The 13,013-nt window shown below is 49.7% G+C and overlaps 1 protein-coding gene across 11 annotated transcripts in view; it reads right to left on the bottom strand.

Annotated features, from left to right (window-relative positions):
- Positions 1-13,013, bottom strand: part of BRD4 (bromodomain containing 4) — a 259,586-nt gene that overhangs the window by 127,376 nt on the left and 119,197 nt on the right. For all 11 annotated transcript variants that reach the window (XM_084610636.1, XM_084610643.1, XM_084610645.1 and 8 more), the window contains one exon: positions 2,238-2,556. In XM_084610636.1, the coding sequence (XP_084466762.1) occupies positions 2,238-2,522 (285 nt within the window). In that variant the 5' untranslated portion in view covers positions 2,523-2,556. The remainder of the gene's footprint in view (positions 1-2,237; positions 2,557-13,013) is intronic.

Raw genomic sequence — 13,013 nt, 5'->3', positions numbered from 1 at the left:
CCTCGAGGCTCCAGCAGTTCCCAGGCAGCAACAGCAGCTCCAGCAGGCTGTCTGGTGGGCAGGCAGGAAGGACCCCTCTCAGGTGGTGATGGTGGTAATATCCACAGCAGCAGTAGCAATGGCTGAGGCTGGAGCCCCTCAATCCTCTCCTCTGGGGAGTGGGCGAGTAGGTTCCCCCAAGGGGCTGCAGCAGGAGCAGCAGCAACCGGGGGTGGGGGGGTGGTCCTGCATAAAATCATAGAATATCAGGGTTGGAAGGGACCTCAGGAGGTCATCTAACGAGACATGGAGCCATTGATCACTACCCGTTGAGCCTGACAATCTAGACAGCTTTCTATCCACCTTCTAGTCCATTCATCCAGCCCATACTTCTTTAACTTGCTGGCAAGAATACTGTGGGAGACCATGTCAAAAGCTTTGCTAAAGTCAAGGAATAACATGTCCACTGCTTTTCCCTCATCCACAAAGCCAATTATCTCGTCATAGAAGGCAATTAGATTAGTCAGGCATGACTTGCCCTTGGTGAATCCATGCTGACTGTTCCTGATCACTTTCCTCTCATGTAAGTGCTTCAGAATTGATTCCTTGAGGACTTGCTCCATGGATTTTTCCAGGGACTGAGGTGAGGCTGACTGGCCTGTAGTTCCCCGGATCCTCCTCCTTCCCTTTTTTAAAGATGGGCACTACATTAGCCTTTTTCCAGTCATCCGGGACCTCCCCCGATCGCCATGAGTTTTCAAAGATAATGGACAATGGCTCTGCAATCACATCCGCCAACTCTTTAGCACTCTTGGATGCAGCATATCCGGCCCCATGGACTTGTGCTCGTCCAGCTTTTCTAAATAGTCCCGAACCACTTCTTTCTCCACAGGGGGCTGGTCACCTCCTTCCCATGCCCAGTGCAGTAGTCTGGGAGCTGATCTTGTTCGTGAAGACAGAGGCAAAAAAAGCATTGAGTACATTAGCTTTTTCCACATCCTCTGTCACTAGGTTGCCTCCCTCATTCAGTAAGGGGCCCACACTTTCCTTGACTTTCTTCTTGTTGCTAACATACCTGAAGAAACCCTTCTTGTTACTCTTGACATCACTTGCTAGCTGCAACTCCAAGTGTGATTTGGCCTTCCTGATTTCACTCCTGCATGCCAAGCAATATTTTTATACTCCTCCCTGGTCATTTGTCCAATCTTCCACTTCTTGTAAGCTTCTTTTTTGTGTTTAAGATCAGCAAGGATTTCACTGTTAAGCCAAGCTGGTCGCCTGCCATATTTACTATTCTTTCTACACATCGGGATGGTTTGTCCCTGTAACCTCAATAAGGAATCTTTAAAATACAGCCAGCTCTCCTGGACTCCTTTCCCCGTCATGTTATTCTCCCAGGGGATCCTGCCCATCAGTTCCCTGAGGGAGTCAAGTCTGCTTTTCTGAAGTCCAGGGTCCATATTCTGCTGCTCTCCTTTCTTCCTTGTGTCAGGATCTTGAACTCGACCATCTCATGGTCACTGCCTCCAATCCACTTTTGCTTCCCCTACCAATTCTTCCAGGTAGCAGAGAAGGGGTAGGGGTGGGGGGTCTGGCCCAGCCAGGGAAGTAGCTGCAGCAGAGGCAGCAGCCCCAGCAGCAGGAGCAGCAGCCTCCCACCTCCCTCCAAGGCAGGGGGCTATGGGAGAGTCGTCAAAGGCAGAGCTACTGGCCACTGGAGAAGCAGGTTTCTGTTCCCTGAGTGACCAGAGCAGGGGCTGCACTAGAGCATCCAAGAACCTGCTAGAACCAATTAAGACAGGCAAGCTAATTATGACACCTGGAGCAATTTAAGAACTAGAATCAATTATGACAGGCAAACTAATCAGGACACCTGATTTAAAAAGAACCTCCCATCAGTTAGTGGAAGGTGTGCAGTTCTCTGTGCAGCACAAGATGGTACAACTGTGGGTTTACCCTCTTGAGGGGGGTGGGTGGGTGTGCACTTGAATACTGGGCAATTCTAGCTGTGCCTTCCCATGCAACGCTGATCTCAGCATCTGTGTGTGTACTAGTAAAGTGCAGTCTGAAACCTGAGGGAGGGCTTGGCTGGCTTGCCTCAGCAATACAGGGTTAAGGGAGCCTAGGCTGGAGGGTCAAGCAGACCCAGTGGTACCCCAGTTCCAGGCAGCACCCCGCTGGGGGGGGGGGCAGAACCTGTCACAGACATATAATGTTTAATCTGAGAAGCAGCAGCAGACTTCTCAATCTGTACTTACAGGGAGGTTTAGCTTGACAGCGTCCACAGGATGATGGAAAGGCCACGCAAACTGGTGTTTCCATAGTGTCTTGAGCACCACTTTGAGTAGATACTGCAGTTGGTTGGTCTGTCGCTTGGGCTTGTTAGGGTTGGAGGTCTCTGGTGGAGGGGGGTTAGTGCCTACAGTATTGCCTTGTTGGGGTTGGGTCTGTGCCTGTGTTGTAGACATTTGTGTAGTTTCTAGTCCATCCCCCATTACTGGTAAATTTCTCAGTCTTGTCCCAGGGCCACTCTCCACAGACATGCTATTGATCCCATCGCATTCCTCACCAGGCACTCTGTAAGGCAAATACAACAGAATTAACTGCAGGTTAGTTAAAACCGACAGTTTTCATTACTAACTACATATTGCTTAAGTACAAACCAGGAAATCACCGCATACTTTAAATTTACTGAGAATACTGGATGCACTTCTAACAGCCTGCAACCTTTGCAGGATAGTTCAGTAAAAGCCTTCTGTTGTTCAGTAGCATGTATTAGCCAAATGATTGGACATATTCCTAGATCCAAAGGCTGAAAAGGATATCCTGGTCATTCAGTTTACTCTAGTTCCCCTCTTTTCACAGATGCACCAAGCCATTTTCTTCTATCACCTTACAGGATATATCTTATTTTCGTACTTGCCCATTTTAGAGTAAGTTTTTTCAACAAGGAGCCCAGAAAGGAATAGAATACCTCAATATGAGTAGTCTTATTAATGCTGTGTAGAGAGAAATCACCTCCTCCCTGGTATCACAAATGAGAACCAAATTAGCATGGCATTTTTAGCTGCTACACAGTTAATGTTTCATTGCCTTTGCCACTTAAAGCCTTTCATTTTCTATGCAGAGCAAGAACCTTAATTATCAGATTTAAGCCCCTCACTATAAGAGTTCTTCTAACTTATGAGACGAGGCTGTTTTGGGTCAGGGTTAACACACACATTACTTAACCACAACGTTTACCCTAGTGTAGATGCTGGTTAACACCTTTATATCTCAACAAGCTATACTGAAAATGCCATGGTTAGGTAGGAAGTAGCTAACATGTCAGCTAACCCAAATATAACTCAAATTTTTCCTAATTTAGGCAAACCATAGGAGACTCATAGCTAACAATTTCTGTGAAGTGTTTCAATCATATTATTCAGCAGTGACTAACCATTGAAAACTGCCCCAGGTGGCGCAGGCCAGGCAGCGTAGATGGGCTGGCTGGGGGAGGCTGACTGCCAGTCCCGCCCCTTCTGCTCGAGGCCCGGAGCCTGGCCTCCGTACTGGTAAGTGTTTCGTATTACTTTCATCCCTGGCCATGGATGACAGTAATGACAGGGTGGGTGAAGTAGTATCTTTTATTGTACCGACTTCCGCTGTTGAAAGAGAGAAGCTTTTGTCTCACAGAGCTCTTCTTCAGATCTGGGAAAGGAACTTAATGTCACAACTAAATGCAAGGCGGAACAGACTTAAGCATAAAGAGTTAACACACACTGCAAGAGACCATTCAAGGTGAAATGGACAGTTAAAACCTTTGCAGTCATAGAACAAAGGCAAGTGAGTGGGTTAGAAATTGTTGTAATAAGCCATAAATCCAGTCTCTTTATTGAGTCCATAATTTTTAGGGTCAAGCGAAGTTATGAATTTAACCATCAAAAGACGAGCTTGGGAGCTAATATGCAGGTTTCCTTTGAGGATAAGGACTAAGCTCTCAGATATGGAGAGACCATTTTATGAAAAAAAAGTGTTCTCCCACAGGTATTTTTGTTTTATCATTTTTCTGTGAGTTCATTTGAGAATGTAGTGATTAATTTTTTTCACCCACATAGATACTGGGGCATTTAGTTCACTGGATGAGGTACACCACATGATAAGCACGTGTAGGACCCATGGATTTTGAAAGGTATGTTTTGAGGGGTATTGATCATTGTAGTAGTGGAGGTATGGCTACAGGTTTTGCATCTGTTATGGCAGGGTCTGGTGCCACTGAATTGGTATGTCCTGTTCGGAGGGTAGCTTGCTTCTGATTAGCTTGAAGGGGTTGGGGGGGGAGGTTATATGAAGGCCAGAAGAGGGGATTTAGGAAAGATTTATTTCAAGATGTGGCCCACATCAAGTATGTGTTATAATTGTCTAATGATACCCCCTCCAGACTCCAGTGTGGGGCGGTAGGTGACAAGTAGGGGAGTGCAGTGTTGTCGTCCCCCAACCACGTATTGAAGCAGGTCCTTTTAGGGTAATTGGGCAGCCCATTCCATGATGTAATCTACTTCTCTGGTGGAGTATACTCGTTTGGTAAACATGGTTTAAGTGTGTTACAGTGTGTATCCCAGACTTTCTCCTAGAAACAGTCTATGGTATCTGAGTGCCTGGCTGTAGATAACATTTTTGGGGGTGTTTGGGGTGGTTACTGGATTTGTGAAGGTAAGTGTAAGTGATCTGAGAATTTCTTGTATATAGTTGTCTGCAGCTGATCATGGAGTCCAGGAAGTTGATGCTGGTGTGGGAGAGTTTTAGCTCTGGTTTACGCCACGGGTCTCCAAACTTTTTGAATCGCACACCCCCAGGGCCAGCCGAAGATGGAGCGGGGAGAGCCAAGCTGCCGCCGGCGTGCTGCCGAAGAATCAAAGGTCAGGAGCGCTGCTGCCGCCATGCTGGCAGCACTCCTTCGGCGGCACTCCTCCTGCCACGGTCTTGCGCACCCCTCTTTGGAGGCCACTGGTCTTTGCTACTGAGTTAGGTTGACATAAGCTGCCTTTCGTCGACCTAATAATGTCAGTATCTACGCTGCAAGATCCCTCCCGCTATGTCAACTTAGCTCCACCTCCGTGAGAGGCATAACACTTAAGTCAATGTAGTGAGGTCAACGTAACAGCAGTGTAGACAATGCATTCCTTATGTCGACATAACTGGCCTCCAGGAGGTGTCCCACAATGCTCCATTGTGACCACTCTGGTCACAGTCTTCAATTCCTCTGCCCAGCGGCCAGGTACACAAGAAAAAGCCCCTCCCCTATTAAAGAACCACTAATTTTGAATTTCCAGTTCCTGTTTGGTTGGTGTGGAGAGCTTGCCTGCCCAGCTCAGCATGCCAGCTCCACACTCCAAATGAGCTCCTGCCTGGACTACACAGGAGGTGGTGGATCTCCTGGGTCTACATAACTGCATCTCCAGACACAGTTCAGATCCAGCCATAGAAATGTGGACATCTACAAGCAGATCTCTTGGGGCATGGTGCAGAATGGCTACCAGAGGGGCCTACAGCAGTGCCATGTGAAAGCCAAGGAGCTGCGGCAGGCACACTAGAAGGCAAAGAAGGCAAGCAGTTGCTCTGGTGCAACACCACAGCCATACCGCTTTTACAAGGAGCCGCATGCTATATTCTGCAGTGACCACACAACCACCCCTAACAGTTGTGAGAGTCAGTCACGGACCAACACAGGCAACACTGAGGCGACTGTTGGACGAGGAAGGAGGAGGAGGAGAATGGGAGACAGGCAAATGAGGGATCCATTGTCCCAGAGAACCAAGAGCTATTTGTAACCCTAGACCAGTCCAGCCAGTCACAGCACTCCAGCATGGGTGAGCATGATGCAGGGAAGGAACCTCTCGTAAGTATACAGTTCACATTAATATTGTGGGGACACATCTTATTTGCTATTTTTTCTTGAACTAGCCAGTGCAGGTACAGTGGCTATCTGCTTCTAACTGCCTGGCACAGATAGCCAGAGGGCACCCTGCAAAAAAGATTGTTTATGCACACCAAGATGTTCTGTGAATCCTCCATTGAGATAAGATGATTACCTACCTTTCATAAGGGTTGTTCTCGAGATGTGTTGCTCATGTCCATTCCAGGAGCGTGCACAGTGTGTGCACAGTTGCCGGAGACTTTTTCCCCTAGTGGTAGCCGTAGGGCTGGCTCTGGCGACTCCTGGAGGCCCGCACTCATGTGCCGGTATAAAGGGTGCTGCTGGCCCCGCACAGTTTCAGTTCCTTTTCGCTGTGAACTCCTGTGGTGGGGCAGGTCATGGAATGGACACTAGCAACATCTCTAAGAACAGTTATGAAAGGTAAGTAACAGTCCTTTCTTCTTCGAGTGCTTGCGCTTGTCTATTCCATTCTGGGTGACTCAGAAGCAGAAGTCCTGGAGGAGTTTAAGGTCCAGTCAACTGCAGGACAGCCCTCCCGAAACTAGCATAATCTCTTGCCTGTTGGGTGATCGCATAGTGGGATTCGAATGTGTGCACCGAGGACCACATCACTGCTTTGCAGATGTCCTGTATTGGTATATGCGCCAGAAACGCAGCCAAAGATGCTTGAGCCCTTGTTGAGCGAGCCTTCACGATGCCTGGGGGAGACACCACTGCCTGCTCATAGCAAGCCCGGATATGGGGAGACTGTTTGGCCTGTTACTGGGAGGCCTTTCACAAAAAGCTGTGTGGATTTGCAGAAAGATCTTGTCCTGTCCATATAAAAGGCCAAGGCCCTTCTAATATCCAGAGAATGCAGATGCCGCTCTTCTGTATTATACAACTTAGGGCAGAAGACTGGTAGGTTGATGTGAAAATGAGACACCACCTTGGGCAAAAAGGCTAAGCGGACGATCAGACCTTGTCCATAAAGGATACAATACAGGGATGCTCCGATGTTAGCACTTGAAGCACCGAGACTCTTTTTTGGCAAAGTAACTGCTACCAGGAAGGTGACTTTCCAAGAGAGTAGCAGAGGAGAGCATTTTGTCAATGGCTCAAACGGAGACCCTGTGAGCTTAGACAACACCATGTTTAAATCCCATGGCAGTAAGAGCCTCTCCAGACCTTCACTGAATCTGTCATACCCCTGGCAAAGACTGTCCAACCCTGGACTGGAGGATGGAATGTCGATATGGCTGCCAAATGCACCTTAATAGAGGCTAGCAACAGACCATAATGCTTCAGATAGAGGAGGTAGTCCACGATGGACTGTAAGGACACTTGTAGAGGAGGGAAGCCAAACTCGGCAGCACAGCAAGTAAAGCATTTTCACTTGGCCAGGTAAGTGGCCCTAGTCAAGGGCTTTCTGCTACCTAGCAAAAAAAACAACATCACCACACCACCACGGTTACTCACCTTCTTGTAACTGTTGTTCTTTGAGATGTGTTGCTCATGTCCATTCCAATTAGGTGTATGCACTCCGCATGCACTGTTGTTGGAAAGCTTTTTCCCTAGCAGCACCTGTTGGGTCAGCTGTAGAGCGCCCTGGAGTGGTGCCTCCATGGCGGAGAATATAGGTCCCTGCCTCTTCCGTTCCTTCTTGCTGGCTACTCTGACAGAGGGAGAGGCAGGTGGGTTTGGAATGGACATCTCGAAGAACAACAGTTACAAGAAGGTGAGTAACTGTTTTTTCTTCAAGTGCTTTCTCATGTCCATTCCAATCAGGTGAGTCCCAAGCCCTACCCAGGTGGTGTGCTTGGAGTTATGGAATCGCTGACTGAAGCACCGCTCTGCCGAATGCTGCATCATCTCTGGTGTGCTGGGTGATAGCGTCATGAGAGGTGAACATGCGAACCAAGGACCATGTAGCTGCCATGAAGATTTCTTGAATTGGGACCTGGGCCAGGAACACCGCCAAGGAGGCCTGCACTGTTATGGAATGCACCGTTAGTGCCAGGGCTGGAACTCTGACTAAGTCATAGCATGTGCGGATGCATGATGTGATCCACGATTGAATCCTCTGCGACAAGATCGGGAGTCCTTTCATCCGGTCTGCTACCGCCACGAACAGCTGGTTCGATTTACGGAACGGCTTTGTGCATTCAATGTAAAAGGCCAGTGCTCAAGTGTCTAGCGAGCAAAGCCTCTGTTCTCGGCTACTTGCATGAGGCTCAGGGTAAAAGACAGGTAGAAAAATGTCCTGGTTGGAATGGAACTGGGACACCACCTTTGGAAGAAATGCCGGGTGAGGCCTGAGTTGCACCTTGTCCTTAAAGAAAACCGTGTAGGGAGGGTCGGAGGTGAGGGCTTTAAGCTCCGATACCCTCTTTGCCAAAGTAATGGCAACTAGGAAGGCCACCTTCCATGATAAGTATAGCAGCGAGCAAGGCGCCAGGGGTTCCATCATGGGGGAGGAGGGGTGTGTGAAAGGACCAGGTTAAGGTTCCATGCCGGGACCAGTTGTCCAACCTGAGGGTACAGCCTTTCCAGACCTCTTAGGAAACGTCCAAACATGGGGCTGGCAAAGACGGAACACCCAGCTGCTCCCGGGTGGAAGGCAGAAATGGCTGCTAAATGCACCTTGATGGATGATGCAGCCAGACCTTGCTGTTTTAAGTGCAATAGACAGTCCAGGATGAGCGATATGGGCACCTGCAACTGAGGTATGTGGCCCTAAGCGCACCAGATTGCAAACTTTTTTCCACTTGGCCAGGTAGGTGGAGGGCTTCTGCTACCAAACAAGACCTCCCTAACATGCTCAGAGCACAAGTTCCATGGGGTTTAGCCATGAAGCAGTCAGATGAAGGTTGGGATGATGAAGGCGACTGATCTTGGGTGATCAAGTCCGGGACCCAAAACAGTACGATGGCATGTCCACCAACAGTTCCAGGAGCGTGGTCTACCCGTGTTGGTGAGGCCATGCTGGTGCCACCAGTATGACCACCGCCTTGTCCCTGCAGATCTTGAGCAGGACCTTGTGCACGAGCGGGAACAGTGGGAATGCATACAGCAGATGCACCTCCCAGGGGAGGAGAAATGCATCTGAAAGCGAGCCCAGGCTGTGATTCTGGAAAGAGCAGAGTCTTGGACACTTTGTTGCCTCATGTGGCAAACAGGTCAACCTGGGGAACTCCCCACTCCCCACCTCTGGAAAATGCCGTGAATTATGTCCGGACAGACGGACCACTCATGGTTGTGGAAGGATCTTCTGAGGTAGTTCACCAGCTCGTTCTGGGAACCTGGGAGGTAGGGCACCTCCAGGCAAATGGAGTGGGCTATGCAGAACTCCCACAGCTTGAGGGGTTCTCGACATAGGAGAGAGGAATTGACTCCACCCTGCTTGTTTATGTAAAACATCGCAGTTGTGTTGTCCATCGTAAGTGCCATGCATTGCCCTTGCAGATGGCTTGGAAGGTTTGGCATGCTAGTCAGACCACCTTCAACTCCTAGAGGTCGATATGGAGCGAGAGCTCATCCTGAGACCAGAGGCCCTGCGTCTGAAGCTCTCCCAGGTGTGCGCCCCATCCCAGTATTGAAACATCCATTATTAGGGACAGAGGGCTGGAGTCTGTTGAAGGGGACTCCCTCACACACCTCTTGCGGGTTGAGCCACCAGGAGAAGGACTCTAGGACCTACAACGGAAGGGTGACCACTATGTCCAGGCTGTCACGCCCCAGACGGTAGGCCGACGCTAGCCAAGCTTGGAGAGCTCTGAGACACAGCCTGGCATGCTGTACTATGTACGTGCATGCTGCCATGTGACCAAGGAGCCTCAGGCAACCCCTTGCCATGGGGGTAGATTACCATCTGAGGCCTGGTATGATGTTCATCATAGCTTGGAAACGAGCCTCTGGCAGGGACACACTTGCCCGGCTTGCGTCCCCCCCCAGTACATTCTATTCTTTGAGTCAGTACCAGGATTGACAACTTTTTGGACAGGAGGAGACCCAACCTGTCAAAGGTGGATCTGACAAAGCGGACCTTTGCCTCTATCTGGACCCTAGAACGCCCCTTGAGCAGCCAGTCTTCGAGGTACAAGTATACCTGCACCTGCCTGCAGCGGAGGAAGGCTGCCACGACCGACATGCACTTGGTAAACACTCATGGGGCTCTCAACAGATGAAAGGGCAGGACCATGAATTGGTAGTGATTGATCACAAACCTGAGGAATAGTCTGTGGGCAGGAAGTATGGATATATGGAAGCATGCATCCTTGAGGTCAAGGGCGGCACACCAATCTCCTGGATCCAGAGAGGGGATAATTGCACTTAGGGAGACCATATGGAACCTCAAACTTTTTCATGAATCCGTTGAGGCCTTGAATGAGGAGATGCTCATGAAAAGCGTCCCTGAAGAGGGATGGGGGAGGGGGGTGGGAGGGAGTGAGGGGGAGGAGCAGAATTGGAGTGAATATCCCACTTCTACCATGTGAAGGACCTAAGGGTCTGATGTTATTTGGAGCCAAGTATGGTAAAAATGGGACAGATGGTTCAGGAAACAGGGATGAGGATCCGGTACTGTGACTTGTACGCCATCCTCGGGTGCACCTTCAAAAAGGCCTGCTTGGAGCCCGATGATGGTTTTGTCGGGCCCTGGCTGGATGGGGTGGCTTGCGCCTGCCATTCCTGCCCCAGCTGGGGAGAAGAGAAGCACTGCTGGGGTTGGGGCTTAAAATGTTTGTGTTGGGTTGCTGGGGAATGCATGCCCAATGGACTTCAGTGCTGTCCAGGAATCTTTAAGACTATTAAGCCTGGAGTCTGTTTGCTCTGCAAACAGGCCCATGCCGTCAAAGGGCAGGTCCTGGATAGCTTGTTGGACTTTGGGAGGAACCCGGACGCCTGTAGCCAGGAGAGCCTCCTCACGGCTATGCTGGAGGCCAGGGTTCGCACAGCGAAGTCCGCAGCATCCAGTGAGGCCTATAAAGAGATCCGTGCCACTGTCTTGCCCTCGTCCACTCTTGCTGCGAACTCTGCCCTAGAGTCATGCACAAGTTCCTTAAATTTCAACTTGGAGTTCCATGAATTGAAATTATATCTGCTGGGGATTGCTTGTGGTTAGCTATCCTCAGTTGGAGCTCCCTAGTCGAGTAGACCTTCTGACCAAAAAGGCCCATCTTTTCTGAGTTTTTCGACTTGGGAGACAGGCCTTGTTGCCCATCTCTACTTCTCATTGACCGCCACCACCACCAGTGAGCAGGGCTGCGGATGCAAGAATAGGTACTAAATACTTTCTCTCCACCCCCTTGGCTGTTGGGGAGATGGAGGCAGAAGTTTGCCACAGATTTTTTTTTTGTAGTGGTCTGGATTGTTTTTATAAGGGGCAGAGCGACCCTGGATGGCCCTTTTGGTGTTAGGATATCAACCACAGTATCCTCCAGCTCAACCATCTCCTCCGCCTGTAGCCCCATACTACAAGTGATCCTGCACAGCGGGTCCTGATGTGCCCTGCTACGGGGCAGTACAGAGGAGGAAGACCCTGCCACTGCTTGGTCAGGTGACAAAGACGATGAAGCCAGATGCGGCACCAGACCCTCCATCTCCCTAGGGTCGTCCTGCTTGGTGCCGTGGCTCTCAGTGTCTATTGCAGGCTAGGTGCCGGGAGTGGGTGCGGGAGATGGATCCTGTTGAGCACCATGAGCCGACGCTGCCTCGGAATCCCTAGGAGGGGACGGTATCTGGCTGTTGGGGGCAAATGTCCCTCTGAGGCTACTGACTGTGGACCCCCGGAGAATGTGCCCTGGACCTGGTGATAGGCCCATGGGGTCCAATATGGCCACTGCGCGGGCCCGTGCCACAGCACCATGCTGGCATCATGCCTGTACCTATGTCAGTCTGATTGGTATCAGCTGTGTCTGGAATAGCAGGACTCTGCCTCCAAGTCCAATGAATGGGACCTAGACTGCGACGACCATGGCAGGAGATAATGGCAATTCTGAAGGCCCAAACAGACATGCTGAGGCATCTGGTTGACCTTCAGGAGAAACATCTTGAAGGTTAAACCCTCTGCAACCGGTTCAGAATAGCATTCCAGCACTGCATTGTCCCCCCGCCACCACATTCCATTTGGTGTCAGGAGCCGGTACATTATTCCTATCACTTCAACCTGGGGGAGGGTACAGACAAGCACAGCCACACATCTTGCCTGTCGCACATCAGTGTATGGTTTTTTTTTAAAAAAAAGATGAAGAATGTGCTCTCCCCCTCCCAAGTTTATTCCCCTGTACTTGTAAGGTTCACTTCTGTCATACAAATATTTGTTTGTGTGCAATACAAGTCCTTTTTTGAAACTTTATTCACCTTTCTTAGTTTGAAGCACAGAGGGGAAGGGAGGTGGGTTGAGAGGGAAACTGAGGCATAGAGATGTGAATGTCACACTGCGAGTCAGAGCCAGAGCTGTGGACAGAACATATGAATCACATATGTATACAAAGTCATATGGCCCAGGAGGGACACACAAGTCCTAGCTGGTACATAAGGACTGCTCATGATGCAAGTTATGACATCACTCACTATCTGAAACCTGTCTTTCGGTAAGTAGATCCGTGCTGTAACCGAACTAATGATAGCCCCTATGAAATCCAGACTGTAAATGGGGTCTAGGATCAATTTCTCAGCATTGACGCAGACACCAAAGGATGAAAGAAAATTGAGCAACATGGAGGTTGATGCTTGGGCTTCTTGCCTGAATCATAGATACAGCTAGAAGTCAGTCACCAACATACTCTTGACATATGAATCACTTGAGGTAGGAGAGGAGTGAAAGGAAAGGCATATAGGAGGGGAGCGTTCCATCTGATGAGGAAGGCATCACTTAGAGAATGTGGTCCGAGTCCCGCCCTGGAGCAAAACTGAGGGCATTTGGTGTTATGTGCGACAGCTAGAGAGATCTACTGTTGGGAGCCCCCCAAGGGAGAGTGTGATTGTGTTCCCCCTTGTCTGTTTATGTAAAACACAAGAAGCCACATTGTCCATATGGATCTAAACCAGTGATCACCAACAGGTCAATCGCGATCGACTGGTCGATCCTGGAGATTCTCCCAGTTGACAGCAATCTCCTGTTGCTAAAAGTTTGGTG

Source organism: Lepidochelys olivacea (genome assembly GCF_965140295.1).
Source record: "Lepidochelys olivacea isolate rLepOli2 genome assembly, chromosome: 20".
Classification (NCBI taxonomy): Eukaryota; Metazoa; Chordata; order Testudines; family Cheloniidae; genus Lepidochelys; species Lepidochelys olivacea.
This window is presented reverse-complemented; position numbering and strand designations above follow the sequence as displayed.